Consider the following 16,651-nt stretch of genomic DNA (forward strand, 5'->3'; position numbering starts at 1 on the left):
TGATCACTCTCCTTACAGTGTGTATAATAAAACCCATTGTTTCATGTTCTCTGTGTGTGTGTGTATAAATCTCCTCATTGTATTTTCCACTGAATGCATCCGATCAAGTGAGCTGTAGCTCACGAAAGCTTATGCTCAAATAAATTTGTTAGTCTCTAAGGTGCCACACGTACTCCTTTTCTTTTTGCGAATACAGACTAACACGGCTGCTACTCTGAAACCTATCCCTTTGAGTTTAATGCTAATACTTCAATAATTTAATACTGTAGTGTGTTACAACCTGGGGATGGGACACAGCATTCAGATCCTTATCTGAACTTTCCCAAAATGTGGGGCTGAGGTAGCAAAGGGGTGGATCCAGGGTATTGTTTCACTCCATTATAGGGACAGCACCAGCCTAAACTCTAGTTATTTGAAAAGGAGTACTTGTGGCACCTTAGAGACTAACAAATTTATTTGAGCATAAGCTTTCGTGACCTACAGCTCACTTCATCGGATGCAAGTGAGCTGTAGCTCACGAAAGCTTATGCTCAAATACATTTGTTAGTCTCTAAGGTGCCACAAGTACTCTTCTTTTGCGGATACAGACTAACACGGCTGTTACTCTGAAACCTCTAGTTATTGAGTAACTGTTTAAAAGAGAGGCTTTAGCTCAGCCAGAAGTTATGGGCTTGATGCAGGAGTTACTAGGTGATGTTCTAAGAGCTGTGTTATGCAGCAGCAGGTCACACTAGATAATCATAATGGTCCCTTTTGGCCTTAAAATCTATAAATCAAGTTTTTAAAATGTAAAGTATCGTCACGTTATTATTTATTGTAGTGGCTCACTAGTGGCTAGAGACCCCAACCAAGACTGAAGTCCCACTGTGCCCTGAACTGAGCAAACACATGAGACAGTTCCTGCCCTGAAGAGCTTACAGTCTAAGGCCCGGATCCTGCAACTGGCAATGTGCAGGCTGATCTCTATATGGTGCTTCAGTGAAGTAATGTGATATAATGCAGTAGAGTATTAAGCCCACCACATTGGTATCACATTTAGCCACAGAGTGTCAGATTTTCAAGAGTTCTGCTCTCATTTTGGCACATACATTTGCAAAATGCTCAGCACCTAGCAGCTCCCATTAGCAGTAGGTGCTGATCACTTTGGAAAGTGTGGTCACTTCATTTATGCCTTAAGGAGAGCTGCTAAGTGGCAGGCTCTTTGAAAATCTGGCCCAAGATGACAGTTATATGCTCCATTCTATATATGCCCAAACAGATGGGAAACAGGGAAGAGGGGCTTGAACAAAGAAATCCAACAACCCCAGGATAAATAAATGGGATTGAAGCACACAACTTCATTGAGTCGACATCTAAGAGACTTGCCCAAGATCACATTAGCAGTATAACTACATTTGCCTCTAGAGCCCCCACAAATTTGGGGGTTTTCTTTTACAGTCATATATTCCTATTTGTTCAAATGTTTTTTTTTCTCTCCTGTTTGTGTGAAAGACCCACCCAAAATGGGAAAACAGCTAAACTGACTGACAGTATGGGGAAAGAAACCGTAAAACCGACTCGGTCAACAAACTGAAAATTTAGAAAAGATCATTCTTTCATTACTTTCTGTTTTAGTAACCTTAGGAGTTACAGTTCTTGTAACAATGGCAAGTCAGAAGGGTGATTAAGTGGTTGGTGTCCCTTTATATCTGCTTAGTGGGTGGGTTCTGAGTCTCTGTCACGAATGCTATTTTACAGGCAAGTGCTTCCTGAATGAACCACTTTGATGTGAATTAATAATTTATCTTGGGTTGTAGGAGTTTAAAGGTCTTTTCCTGCAAATGCTTAAACATATGGGTAACTTTACTTACCCTAAGCACTGCCTCTGAATTCAGTGGGACTGCTCAGATGAATAAAGTTGCATACCCTCAATGTATGCAGGATCAGACACGACATTAAGAATCACACACTGTCAAGATGAAATCAGAATAGTGTTTTCTTGTATAAAAAGTAATTTTACTTTATCACCTAAATAGAAATCAGGTACAGTGCAAGTAAACCAGCTTTTCAAACCAAAGTGAGTTATCTTTTTTGTTCAGAGTTGTTGCAGCTGTATTGGTCCCATGATATATGAGAGACTAGGTGGGTCAGATAATATTTTACTGGTCCACACACCTTCTCTCCATTTTTTCTTATATTTAGGCATAAGAAAAGTATTTGCCTTTTCCACAAACTTAAAAAAAAACAAAACAACTTAAGCTAGTTTTGCCAGCAATAAGTATTTTGCTTTACCCAGTTCTTTATACTCTTGGACAGATAAGTTAGTCTGCCACAGGACTAGAAATACAAAGTACGAGAATTCAGGCAAATCTGATGATTTTACTGGCTCATTTAGGCCTGATTCAATTACCATTATAGTTAATAGAAGGACTCCTGTTGACATCAGGTGGCTTTGGATCAGGCCCTTAGAGCTCGATCCTGCAAGATTCTGAGCACTCTCAACTCCCAGTTAAGTCTGAGTCACTCAGCCACTATTAGGAACAAGACCTCATTGAAGATGAAGTAGCTCAGGTCTTGTCTATTGCAACATCAACCCCTGGTTGCAGCACAGTAGCCCCCCCACCCCCCCAGTTAAAACACAGTTTGGGCTTCCAGTACAGCCACAGCCAAGCCATTTTTTTTAAACTGTTCTCCTGAACTGTGCTGCTGTAGGGAAACTTGGGCTCTGCAAGGAATTTCTGAGACACTTATGTGCAGTGCCCATTTACTTCCAAGCCTCCAAAGAACATAAAAGGGAGTTTGAACCTGGCAACTTCAAAAAGACAAATCACTTCAGAAATGCGTGCCAGTCTGGAAAAACGTACCCGTTTAAAAAAAAAATAAAATAAAATAAAACAAAAAAAGTGAGGAGTAAAAGGAGCCAACAAAGATAGATTTATTGAGAACCATTGGCAGTATGTCATGTAACCGTGTGGAAGAATCCCAGAAAGAGGCACTTTCTCCTAACGAGGAATTTGATTAAAACAATGTCTGCTCCACCCTTGGCACATGTGAGCCAACCTAGAGACTCCCCTCCCAGAGTGAGTCTTGAAGATAACATTGTAATGAAAGGCCAATGCTCCCAGAAGAGAGTAGAAATAATCTCGTTGGTTTTTGAGTGCTCCCTACTGCCCAATCCATTCTTTTTCTAGTGTTTGGTCCAAGATGCTGGGTTTGGGTGGGGGAGAGAAGCAATGTGATTTATGTAAACCTGGAGTAGGAGGATTAGACTGGTATTCCCAAAAGGAGAATCTCGTACATACTGGCATTATGGTCAGAGCCAGAAATGTGTAACATTGTGTAAAACGCATCAGTGGCTAGTGCGTATCACTGCCTTCTTATGGAATCAGAACTGCTCATTGTGTGTGTGTGTGTGTGTGAGGCTCCAATACTGGTCTTGACTGGCCATATTTTGTTTAGGTAAAGCTACTGCAGTAAAAGGCTCCGAGTTATCACCTTACTGTTGCTGTTAAGCCCAAATGGTCACAGTGATGAATACGAAGGTATTCACACATCTGTCACACGTAAGATATAAAAGCCTTAAACTGAATGCTAAAGAGGTGTTCCCCAGCAAGTAGTAATAAAGCAAATCTTTCATTAGCACTTTAAATAGTTTGCACTTTTAACTTTTTTGTCTTTTTAATTTGCAGTTACGGGAACATTTTTGTAAGCCCAGATGAAGATCGGATTGGTTCAAAATACAAGAAGGTGGTTTACAGAGAGTACACAAATGGAGAATTTACAGAGCACAAAGTGAGATCAGCACAGGAGGAACACTTAGCAATCCTAGGCGAGTAGCTCTTATAACTCACAAAGTATACCAAATGCAAGAGAGCATTTCTTTCCAAAACCAAACAGGTTGTGTCAGTTTTGTTGTAGAAGGAAACGATGAACACTTGGATTGATCCCAGATTTTTCAGTGGTTTTTCACACATTTTTGCACAGATTTGAATGATAGAATCATAGAATATCAGGGTTGGAAGGGACCTCAGGAGGTCATCTAGTCCAACCCCCTGCTCAAAGCAGGATCAATCCCCAACTAAATCATCCCAACCTGGGCTTTGTCAAGCCTGACCTTAACTTCAAAGGAAGGAGATTCCACCACCTCCCTAAGTAACCCATTCCAGTGCTTCACCACCCTCTTAGTGAAAGTTTTTCCTAATATCCAACCTAAACCTCCCCCACTGCAACTTGAGACGATTACTCCTTGTTCTGCCATCTGCTACTACTGAGAACAGTCTAGATCCATCCTCTTTAGAACCCCCTTTCAGTAATTGAAAGCAGCTATCAAATCCCCCCTCATTCTTCTCTTCCGCAGACTAAATAATCCCAGTTTCATAAATCATGTGTTCCAGTCCCCTAATAATTTTAGTTGCCCTCTGCTGGACGCTTTCCAATTTTTCCACATCCTTCTTGTAGTGTGGGGCTCAAAACTGGACACAGTACTCCAGAAGAGGCCTCACCAATGTCAAATAGAGAGGAATGATCATGTGATTGTAAAGACAGGTATTGTCAAACAGGAAGCAGTTTGTTGGAAGTATGTAGCACATATAAGAGTGCCAGGTTTAAGATTTACCTATCCCTTTAAAGATTGAAGATATGCTGAACAGGTCAACGGCAACAGCTCTGGGGAGCAGGATGTGGTTGCAGCAAAAGAGTATGGTGTGCTCCGAATTTGGACTCTGCCACAATTTGAGCACGTGCAGATTGTGTGTGGGGGTTTCTTTTTGGGTGCTAAATTTAATAAAACTATCCTAGGGCCTGTCCCTGGTAACAAGTTCATCCAGCTAGGATGGACAAACAGACATTTCCGGCATCTACCTTAGCTTCATATGCACAGTGGTTTTTTGCGATGTTCTTGTGGGCAGGCAGGTTGGACTGGATGTTAGGTGTTTGGATTGGGATTAGGGGTTGGAGAATTGGAAATGTTACCTGTGTCCAATGGAATGATCATCACCTCCTGTGATTTAGGAGTGGGGCTAGAGCTGGTCATAAAATGCTATGGATTTTCTGTAAACATTTTTGAAAGTAATGAAAACTTTTTTTTTTTAAAAGGTTCATGGAAACTTTCCTTTTTTCCCCAATGAAAAACTGAAAACCAAAAATGGGTTTGAATTATTAAACCATGAGAAATGATCAGTTTTCTATTTCTGAAAAATTTTTCATTAACATTTTCATTTGTTTAAAAAATTCCCAAGCCCCCCCCCGAATCATTTTTCACTGGAAAAAAAATTGACTTTTGACTGGCCATATTTGGGATACCCCATATCTGCTGAGATTAGGGACCTGTTTTGATGGTCTGTCCTTGGAGGATAATGGAATCTGAGCATTTCTGATGGGCTCTGAGGGAGAATATTGTTTCCCTAAGGCCATGTCTACACTACCATTTATATTGGCAAAACTTATGTTGCTCAGGGGTGTGGTTTAATTGTGTTGACAGGAGAGCTCTCTCCTGTTGGCACAGGGCAGCTACACGAGAGATCTTACAGCTGCATTGGTACAGCTGTGCCGCTGAAAGGTCTCTAGTATAGACATAGCCTATGAAATGATTGTTCATCCTTAAGTACCTGTTAGCACTCCTCTTTACAGCTTTGGTCTCTCAGAATTTCGCATGTGGATTTACACTGATTTCTCTTTACTTTCATTATGAGCAGCAGTAACAAGTCTAGGGTGACCAGATGTCCCAATTTTATAAGGACAGTCCCAATATTTGAGGCTTTTTCTTATATGGCACCTATTACCCCCCACACTCTGTCCCGATTTTTCATACTTGCGGTCTGGTCACCCTAGACATGTCACAAAAGTAAACTTCCAAGTTAAACGCTAGCAAATTCTACAACTTGTAAAAAATATTAACTATCCATTTCTGAGCTGACTTCTGGACAAACTCCAGTTTTCTTTATTTTAAAAGAGCAACATTAGTCACTATAGCTTGTTGTTTTCATTTAGGGCCCTTAATCCATGCAGAGGTTGGTGACTCCATACTGGTTATATTTAAGAATAAAGCTAACAGGCCCTATTCAATAACTGCACATGGCATAGAAGAAGTGGATGGTGGAGAAAGATCTGGAACGCTAATCACTATGCCTGGTAAGTATGATCATTTATTCTTGAGCAACAGAAGAGCTCTTTAAATCTTATATGAAGAAATCCTTTTAAAAATCAAATGACATTCCTTTTTTCAAACTTTCTGACACCTACACTTTTTTTTTGGACACAGTAAATTCTAGACTTGTCTGTCTGTCTAGCTAGGTTCTTATTATTAGTAGGCTCTAGATTGTGTAACCTTGTTAGGGCAAGGACTTTGTCTTCACTTGTTTCTGAGACACTTCTTGACACTCCGAAACAATAATTAATACTACCAATGGCTCAGACTTTAAAATTAGGTGCCTAAATATAGATTTAGCAACTTTACTTTAGGCACACAGAACTAAAAATTCTGCCCAATAAAAACAATAGATATCAGGCTCGAGTAGAAGAGATTTCTTGAACATATAGGAATCAGTATACAATGTATTTCTGTTTTTGTTGGATCCCATGCTGAGGCAAACTCAAACTGAAATCAATAAGGGCCTGATCCAACTCCCATTGAAATCAATAGGAGTCTTTCCATTTACTTAAAGAATCTGATCAGGGCCTAAGGGCCTAATCCAAAGCAAACCAACAGAAAGACTTCCCATTGACTTCAGTGAGTTTTGGATTAGGCCCAAAGCCACAAAGAATTTTCCTAGGTAAAGGCTGCAGGATCAAGATCCGTAATACTGCCCAAATGTGATGCTTACCTGAAAGAAGGGGTTACAATTGGCATTTTATGTTATATGTGGAAACAGTGATGTGATTTAGTAGGCCAAACTCTGAATAGGCAGAAGCAGGCCCAAATCAACTGGAGTCAGTTGAGTTTATACCTGTGCTGCATTTGGCCAAAGGCAGAGATTTTAATAACTTTAAAAAAAAAAAATCAAGGAATTCAGAATTAAGGTTTCCAACAACATTAACTCTGCTTCTTTGTGCATCAACATTACAAATTCAACCTTCCTTTAGAGTTGGCTAAGAAAGCTTACGCAGAACCATTTTCCATCGGAAAATTCAGTTCCATCAAAACTGAAATCATATTGATTTTGCTAAAATTTTGTTTCAGAAAAAAAATTGAAGGGGGAAAGAAGTTCCAGGATGTTTCAACATTTTCATAATGAAATGTTTCAAATTTTTTTTTAAACCATTTGCTATTTCAGTCTTTTAAACTGTGTATTATGTATCATATAATAATAAAAGTTGAAGTTGAAACTAAACTACACGTTTTGATCAATGTGATTTTTTCTCTCCCCCCCCCCCCCCAGAATTTTCTTTCATGGAGAATTGTGAAATTTTGGGGTGGTGTTCGAAATCAAAACAAAAACAAATTCTGAAATCTCAAAATCCTTCACAGAATGGAATTTCTATCTTTCACACAGCTGACAAAAATGCATATAATACAGAGGTTCCAAATGTTGCATGTTTGATTATTGTATAATACATTCACAAAAAGAAAAGGAGTACTTGTGGACCTTAGAGACTAACAAATTTGTCTGTATCTGTACAAGTTTTTTCATGAAGTTGATAGATTTCCACTCCATACGGCTAAATTCAGTGCCTTGCATAATGACAGGTTTCAGAGTAGCAGCCGTGTTAGTCTGTATTCGCAAAAAGAAAAGGAGTATCAAATCATAGAATCATAGAATATCAGGGTTGGAAGGGACCCCAGAAGGTCATCTAGTCCAACCCCCTGCTCAAAGCAGGACCAAGTCCCAGTTAAATCATCCTAGCCAGGGCTTTGTCAAGCCTGACCTTGAAAACCTCTAAGGAAGAAGATTCTACCACCTCCCTAGGTAACGCATTCCAGTGTTTCACCACCCTCTTAGTGAAAAAGTTTTTCCTAATATCCAATCTAAACCTCCCCCATTGCAACTTGAGTACTCTAAGGTGCCACAAATACTCCTTTTCTTTTTGCGAATACAGACTAACACGGCTGCTACTCTGAAACATATAATACATTGCAGCTGCTTTGTATGATTCCTTTGTGTTTTCTAGATAGTATATACATTGTCCAGTATTGCAGCGTTATAATGATAGACCTTGTTGTAATGCCTGTAATGTGCACACTGGGGTCAGGTTACAGTAAAGTTGTAGGAAAGGTAACCCTGATTTTCATGACTGTTAGATGATTAAAATCTCAGCCTGAACTTTGCATTCAGATTAAGGTGACCAGATAGGAAGTGTGAAAAATCTGGACACGGGGTGGGAGGTAATAGATGCCTACATAAGAAAAGGCCCTGAATATTGGAACTGTCCCTATAAAATCAGGACATATGGTCACCCTAATTCAGATCACCACACTCTGATTTTTCAAAAACAAAGAAAATTAAAGTACAACACATGCCTAGAGCACTGTCTAAAATGCCCATCACTTTAATCTATGGAGCAGGGGACCATGCATCTTGAAGTTTATGGTTGCAGGGTCCTCCCTTCACGTCTTTCCTTCACTCTTGTCGGTGAAAGGATATTTGGGGGTGGGGTGGGGGGGAGAACTACACAGAGAGGCAATATTCTTTATAGCCACTTTTCCCCTGGTCTGTCTTTCCATTGGTTTGGTTCCCCATGACAGGGGGGAGCATAGGGGTCTGCAGTCATTCCTAATTACCTATTTCCCTGTGATTCTTAACCCTTTTGCAGTGTAACCCTTCTGCCAGATGGATTCGGCAGCAACAAGGGCCAGGTTCAATATCTAGGGGTTCCTCTTAACAATACAAAGCAGAACTTGCTCAACCCCTATCCGGTTATCTGGGAAAACTTAACACCACACATGGGTGCTTTTAAGAGGCAATACTTTTCCCTCTTCCAAGCACTGAGGCTGTATATATTAAAAGAGAACTTTTAATAAAAGGGAAAGGAAACCAAGCATTAGTTTGGGAAAACACCACAACCACATTCAAAAGCATGCAGCTCTAAGCAAAAACCCGACCCCACAGTATGTTGGGCATGTGTCCTTTGCCTCAGTTTCCCACCCTCCAGTGAGAGAGTCTAACACATCACTCTCCTCTACCCCACTCACAGTTGGCTGGCCTTGGTTAGCGAAGACCCACTGGAGATAGGGAAGGTTAATTGGTCACTAAAACTCTTCGGGCAGAGTCCATACTACCAGGTACAAACACCTGTCCCCACCCCGTCTCTCCTGGCTGGGATTTGGCATTTCTACCCTCTATTTAGCATGTGAGGTTCAGTTTAGGGTGACTCCCTCAATCAGGGTAGGCTAAGCACAGTTCAGCTGCCCTTTACTCATACAGTAAGGGTAACAATATTTTACTACCTCTGCACTCAATGCTAAAGTGATTTGTAACCCAGCACCAGACAAAAGTGATCATTTTGGCAAAGCTGTGCCATCATGCTGAGGACCTAGGCAGAGTCGGCGTAGAACCTGTGCAAACACGGTCTGTTCCTGAAGTCTTTTCCCCCAGCTCATTGTTAGATGTCAGGAGAGCGCTCACTCAGACCCTGCTTGCAGCAGTAAAGACTGGCTCACATCATTTCTACCCCATGCATTGTACTGACATGCATATGGCTGCATTGTCCCAAACAGTATCCATTAAAACTTGTTGCCTTTTAATTTGGTCTCACTGTGGATGTTACCTGCTGTTCTGCACAGGCGACTTACCCACAGGCCATGTGAACTGAACGGTTGCTGAACAACATTCTTGCACATGAGAAATAAATGTGGACTAGACTGTGCCCGGCCCTTACAGGGGCATGCAGGGCAGGGGAGGGAGAGGAGGATCCTGCACGGGAGCCGGGCACAATCGTTCCTGAGCTCAGTGTAGCACAGAAACTCCTCACTCCGTAAGTCCCACAGCATACCAAGTGGGAAGGTAAGGAAAAAGAGGTGAATGAGGCAGGGCTATGGCCATGCCCTCCCTTATCAACAGCCCACCCAGCAGGCTCAACCCAGGGAGAGGAATAATGCTGCGCCCCACAAAGACTGTAGTAGTGGCTGCACTTTGCCTGCCCATGTCCCGGGGCGCAGAATGCTTCCCAGAGCACCTGTAGTTCCACGTCCTCTCCCAAGTCCAGGGTTATGCCTTTAAAAGCCTCCCTGGCCCTGCTATTCACAGTTCATAGAATCCTAGAATATATCCGGGTGGGAAGGGACCTCAGGAGGTCATCTAGTCCAACCCCCTGCTCAAAGCAGGACCAATCCCCAACTAAAGTTGCCAACTTTCATGCAGTCAGTAAGCACCCCGACTTTCACAACAAGCCAAAAATCAAGCGAATCCCATTTCAAAACAAGCCAATCCCTAAATACCCCAACACTCTGTGACTAGACTCCCTGCCCCCGGCATGCAGTCTGGGACTGTGGTGGGCTCGCTGTGCACCCCTGACACTCTCCCCTGCTTGCCCTTTGGCTCTGTTTGCCCCCCCTTTCCCGTTTGCCAGGAGCCGATTTAAAAAAATAAAAATAAAAGAAGCAACAAGCTACAAACCAAACAAACTACAAGCCAAAAACTAGCCAACAAGCAACTCACGAGCCAATTAAGCCAAAAACAAGCCCAATTTCTGCATTTTTTTTTTCTGCAGGTTTGGCATGTCTGCCCTGCGTAAGTAAATAAATCAATACGGTAATGAACAGCAAGGTTTTGTCCCATAAATTTAAAATAGTAGTGGTAATGCAGCATTTGTGTGATATTCACAAAGGTCAGAGCCATATTTGAGTCACCATTTTTTAGTTTCAGAGTAGCAGCCGTGTTAGTCTGTATTCACAAAAAGAAAAGGAGTACCCGTGGCACCTTAGAGACTAACAAATTTATTCGAGCATAAGCTTTCGTGAGCTACAGCTCACTTCATCGGATGCCAGTATATACAACTAAACATAGTAGTAAATGGGGTTTCTGTTTGCCCATACCCTAAACACAGACATTATAAATAAATCTTGCCCATTTTAAACTTTAAAACTGTCCTTTGCTGTGATGCCTACTAATAATCTTGACATTGTGGTGTGCTGAGACCACAGCCTAACATGCTGACCAGTACTCCCCCATCTCTCTACTGTATTATATGTTGTCTCTTGTCTTATACATGGATTGTAAGCTCCCTGGGCCATCTTTTCATTCTGCATTTGTACAGCATCTAGTACAGTCAGGTCTTGGTCCATGACTGGAGCTCCTAGGCACTGTGAAAACACAAATCGAAAATAATATTAATAAAAGCAGTAATACACAAGGAAAATAATTAATCTGCTGTATTTTTTAAAATATAGAGAATTTAATGTGGTCACAACAGTTTCTTCAGTCAAATTATTTTGTTTTATAAAATCAGGGATCAACACACAACTGGAGACACTAATCTTATACTAATACAGTTCTTGATCATTTCATGCTACATAATCTTTATAAGAATCTTCCAGTTTGTCTCTAACCTCTAATAAAAAACAGAAATGTTTTCATTATCATTATCAGAGTTTATTTTCATGGGCCTCAGCCCATTATAACACAGCTTCTCCTCAATGCATATGGTGCACATTTGGTTCTTTACATTTCTGATTATGAGACCGTCAGATCTGAATTCTATTTTAAAAACTCATAACATCCAACGGTTGTTGGTAAGAACATAAGAATGGCCATACTGGATCAGACCAAAGGTCCATCCAACCCAGTATCCTGTCTGCCAACAGTGGCCAATGCCAGGTGCCCCAGAGGGAGTGAACCTAATGGGTAATGATCAAGTGATCTCTCTCCTGCCATCCATCTCCACCCTCTGACAAACAGAGGCTAGGGACACCATTCCTTACCCATCTTGGCTAATAGCCATTAATGGACTTAACCTCCATGAATTTATCCAGTTCTCTTTTAAACCCTAACAAATTTATTTGAGCATAAGCTTTCGTGAGCTACAGCTCACTTCATCGGATGCATTTGGTTGAATGCATCCGATGAAGTGAGCTGTAGCTCACGAAAGCTTATGCTCAAATAAATTTTAGTCTCTAAGGTGCCACAAGTACTCCTTTTCTTTTTGCGAACACAGACTAACACGTCTGCTACTCTGAAACCTGTCTTTTAAACCCTGTTGTAGTCCTAGCCTTCACAACCTCCTCGGGCAAGGAGTTCCACAGGTTGACTGTGCGATGTGTGAAAAACTTCCTTTTATTTGTTTTAAACCTGCTTCCCATTAATTTCATTTGGTGGCCCCTAGTTCTTATATTATGGGAACAAGTAAATAACTTTTCCTTATTCACTTTCTCCACACCACTCATGATTTTATATACCTCTATCATATCCTCCCTTAGTCTCCTCTTTTCCCAGATGAAAAGTCCTAGTCTCTTTAATCTCTCCATGTGGGACCCATTCCAAATACCTAATAATTTTAGTTGCTCTTCTCTGAATTTTTTCTAATGCCAGTATATATTTTTTTGAGATGAGGAAACCACATCTGTCCGCAGTATTCAAGAAGTGGGAGTACCATGGGTTTATATAAGGGCAATAAGATATTCTCCATCTTATTCTCTATCCCTTTTTTAATTATTCTTAATATCCGGTTCGCTTTTTTGATTGCTGCTGTACGCTGCGTGGACATCTTCAGAGAACTATCCACGATGACTCCAAGATCTCTTTCCTGATTAGTTGTAGCGAAATTAGCCCCATCATATTGTATGTATAGTTGGGGTTATTTTTTCCAATGTGCATTACTTTATATTTATCCACATTAAATTTCATTTGCCATTTTGTTGCCCAATCACTTAGTTTTGTGAGATCTTTTTGAAGTTCTTCACAGTCTGCTTTGGTCTTAACTATCTTGAGCAGTTTAGTATCGTCTGCAAACTTCGCCACCTCACTGTTTACCCCTTTCTCCGGATCATTTATGAACAAGTTGAATGGGATTGGTCCCAGGACTGACCCATAGGAAACACCAGTAGTTCCCCCTCTCCATTCTGAAAATTTACCATTTATTTTTACCCTTTGTTCCCTGTCTTTTAACCAGTTCTCAATCCAAGAAAGGATCTTCCATTTTATCCTATGACAACTTAATTTATAAAAGAGCCTTGGTGAGGGACCTTGTCAAAGGCTTTCTGGAAATCTAAGTACACTATGTCTACTAGATCCCCCTTGTCCACATGTTTGTTGACCCCTTCAAAGAACTCTAATAGATTAGTAAGATGTGATTTCCCTTTACAGAAATCATGTTGACTTTTGGTCAACAATTTATGTTCTTCTATGTGTCTGACAATTTTATTCTTTACTATTCTTTCAACTAATTTGCCTGGTACTGATGTTAGACTTACTGGTCTTTAATTGCCAGGATCACCTCTAGAGCCCTTTTTAAATATTGAAGTTACATTAGCTATCTTCCTGTCATTGGGTACAGAAGCTGATTTAAAGGACCGGTTACAAATCATAGTTAATAGTTCTGCAATTTCACATTTGAGTTCTTTGTTTTATGCGGTTTTCAAGGTCTCATCATTTGAGTTCTTTCAGAACTCTTGGGTGAATGCCATCTGATCGCGGTGACTTGTTACTGTTAAGTTTCTCAATTAATTCCAAAACTCCTACAAAATTAGTAAAACTGTTTTCTCTCTACTGTTTCAGGGGAAATAAATACATACAGATGGAATGTCCCAGAAAGGTCAGGTCCGGGTTCTTCTGATCCAAACTGCATCAGTTGGGTTTATTATTCAACAGTGAATTTTGTCAAGGTAACTGGGAAGTAGTAACTAAAGGTTGTTATTTTATGTATGGCTTCCTAAACTGGGGCTGGATCCTGCAAACCTTTATTCACTACTTGTGTGAGGTATCAGGGGTAGCCGTGTTAGTCTGGATCTACAGAAACAATAAGTTTCAGAGTAGCAGCCATGTTAGTCTGTATTCGCAAAAAGAAAAGGAGTACTTGTGGCACCTTAGAGACTAACAAATTTATCTGAGCATAAGCTTTCGTGAGCTACAGCTCACTTCATTGGATGCATTTGGTGGAAAATACAGAGGGGAGATTGATATACACACACAGAGAACATGAAACAATGGGTTTTATCATACACACTGTAAGGAGAGTGATCACTTAAGATAAGCCATCACCAGCAGCTGGGGGGGGGGGGGAAAGGAGGAAAACTTTTCATGGTGACAAGCAAGGTAGGCTATTTCCAGCATTTAACAAGAATATCTGAGGAACAGTGGGGGGTAGGGTGGGGGGGAGAAATAACGTGGGGAAATAGTTTTACTTTGTGTAATGACTCATCCATTCCCAGTCTCTATTCAAACCTAAGTTAATTGTATCCAGTTTGCAAATTAATTCCAATTCAGCAGTCTCTCCTTGGAGTCTGTTTTTGAAGGTTTTTTGTTGAAGGATAGCCACCCTCAGGTCTGTAATCGAGTGACCTGAGAGATTGAAGTGTTCTCCAACTGGTTTTTGAATGTTATAAGTCTTGATGTCTGATTTGTGTCCATTTATTCTTTTATGTAGAGACTGTCCAGTTTGACCAATGTACATGACAGAGGGGCATTGCTGGCACATGATGGCATATATCACATTGGTAGATGCGCAGGTGAACAAGCCTCTGATAGTGTGGCTGATGTGATTAGGCCCTATGATGGTGTCCCCTGAATAGATATGTGGGCAGAGTTGGCAACGGGCTTTGTTGCAAGGATAGGTTCCTGGGTTAGTGGTTCTGTTGTGTGGTGTGTGGTTGCTGGTGAGTATTTGCTTCAGATGGGGGGCTGTCTGTAAGCAAGGACTGGCCTGTCTCCCAAGATCTGTGAGAGTGATGGGTCGTCCTTCAGGATAGGTTGTAGATCCTTGATGATGCGTTGGAGAGGTTTTAGTTGGGGGCTGAAGGTGATGGCTAGTGACGTTCTGTTATTTCCTTTGTTGGACCTGTCCTGTAGTAGGTGACTTCTGGGTACTCTTCTGGCTCTGTCAATCTATTTCTTCACTTCAGCAGGTGGGTATTGTAGTTGTAAGAATGCATGATAGAGATCTTGTAGGTGTTTGTCTCTGTCTGAGGGGTTGGAGCAAATGCGGTTGTATCATAGAGCTTGGCTGTAGACAATGGATCATGTGGTATGATCTGGATGAAAGCTAGAGGCATGTAGGTAGGAATAGCGGTCAGTAGGTTTCCGATATAGGGTGGCGTTTATGTGACCATCGCTTATTAGCACCGTAGTGTCCAGGAAGTGGATCTCTTGTGTGGACTGGTCCAGGCTGAGGTTGATGGTGGGATGGAAATTGTTGAAATCATGGTGGAATTCCTCAAGGGCTTCTTTTCCATGGGTCCAGATGATGAAAATGTCATCAATGTAGCGCAAGTAGAGTAGGGGCATTAGGAGACGAGAGCTGAGGAAGCGTTGTTCTAAGTCAGCCATAAAAATGTTGGCATACTGTGGGGCCATGTGGGTACCCATCGCAGTGCCGCTGATTTGAAGGTATACATTGTCCCCAAATGTGAAATAATTATGGGTGAGGACAAAGTCACAAAGTTCAGCCACCAGGTTAGCCGTGACATTATCGGGGATACTGTTCCTGACGGCTTGTAGTCCATCTTTGTGTGGAATGTTGGTGTAGAGGGCTTCTACATCCACCTGATACTTGTGTGAGGACTACTGGCATGAGGAAGCGTTTAAAGGACTGGGAAATTCATGCTTTTGAAGATGACAGCTGATGACTAAGGCTACGTTTTAGTCACAGGTATTTTTAGTAAAAGTCATGGACAGGTCACGGGCAGTAAACAAAAATTCATGGCCTGTGACCTATCCATGACTTTTATTAAAAATACCTGAGACTAAAACTTGGGCAGGGGGCTGTGGGTGCTTAGGAGGGAAGGGTCTAGAGGTACCATGGGTACTGGGGGGAGGCTGGGACATGGCCCAGGATCCCACTGGTGCTGGGTGGGAGGGTTGGCAGGGCTGGCAGGGGCTCCTTACCCGGCTCCGTGTCCCTGTAGCTCCTAGGCAGCGGAGGGGCACAAGCGCCGGCTGCCACAGCTCCCATTGGCCAGGAGCTGCAGCCAATGGGAAATGCGGGCACAGGGCCTGTGGGCACAGGCAGCACACGGTGCAGAGTCCCGCCCTGGCCCTTCCGCCACATAGGAGCTGCGGGGCCATGCCAGTAGAAGCCCTCCACCCAAGGTAACTGCCCCTCCGCACCCGCCTGCCCCTAGCCCTGAGCCCCCTCCCACACACCGAAACTGCTGCTGCTGCAAAAGTCACCGAGGTCACGGAAAGTCATGGAATCCGTGACTTCCGTGACCTCTGTATCAGATTCGCAGCCTTGCTGATGATGCATGAGTAAGGCCAAATTTGTCCCCATGTATAGTCCATCATATCAGGGGAGTTACATCAGGACTGAATTTGGTCCTTAATGTTTTCTTTTCAAGGAAAACTTTAGGGCAGTTTGGGTGGAGGTGGGACTTTGCTTTACTTCATGAAAATCTAAAACGTAGAAAGTCATTGTTACCATGTTAGACTTTTGAGTTGACTAAATGCAGCAACAGACAGACATAAATAGCACACAGAATCATACGCGCCGACTTCTGCTCCTGCTGGTGGGTGCTTGACCCACCTCTGCCCCTGGCCCCACCCCTTCCATGAGGTCCCGACCCCATTCCAACCCCTTCCCCAAAGTC

The 16,651-nt window shown here is 42.0% G+C and overlaps 1 protein-coding gene across 6 annotated transcripts in view; it reads left to right on the forward strand.

Moving 5' to 3' along the window:
* Positions 1-16,651, forward strand: part of HEPHL1 (hephaestin like 1) — a 118,303-nt gene that overhangs the window by 47,342 nt on the left and 54,310 nt on the right. For all 6 annotated transcript variants that reach the window (XM_038412461.2, XM_043504157.1, XM_043504158.1 and 3 more), the window contains exons 13-15: positions 3,669-3,808; positions 5,968-6,108; positions 13,626-13,732. In XM_038412461.2, the coding sequence (XP_038268389.1) occupies positions 3,669-3,808; positions 5,968-6,108; positions 13,626-13,732 (388 nt within the window). The remainder of the gene's footprint in view (positions 1-3,668; positions 3,809-5,967; positions 6,109-13,625; positions 13,733-16,651) is intronic.

The sequence above is a fragment of the Dermochelys coriacea genome, chromosome 1, assembly GCF_009764565.3.
Source record: "Dermochelys coriacea isolate rDerCor1 chromosome 1, rDerCor1.pri.v4, whole genome shotgun sequence".
NCBI classification, from domain to species: Eukaryota; Metazoa; Chordata; order Testudines; family Dermochelyidae; genus Dermochelys; species Dermochelys coriacea.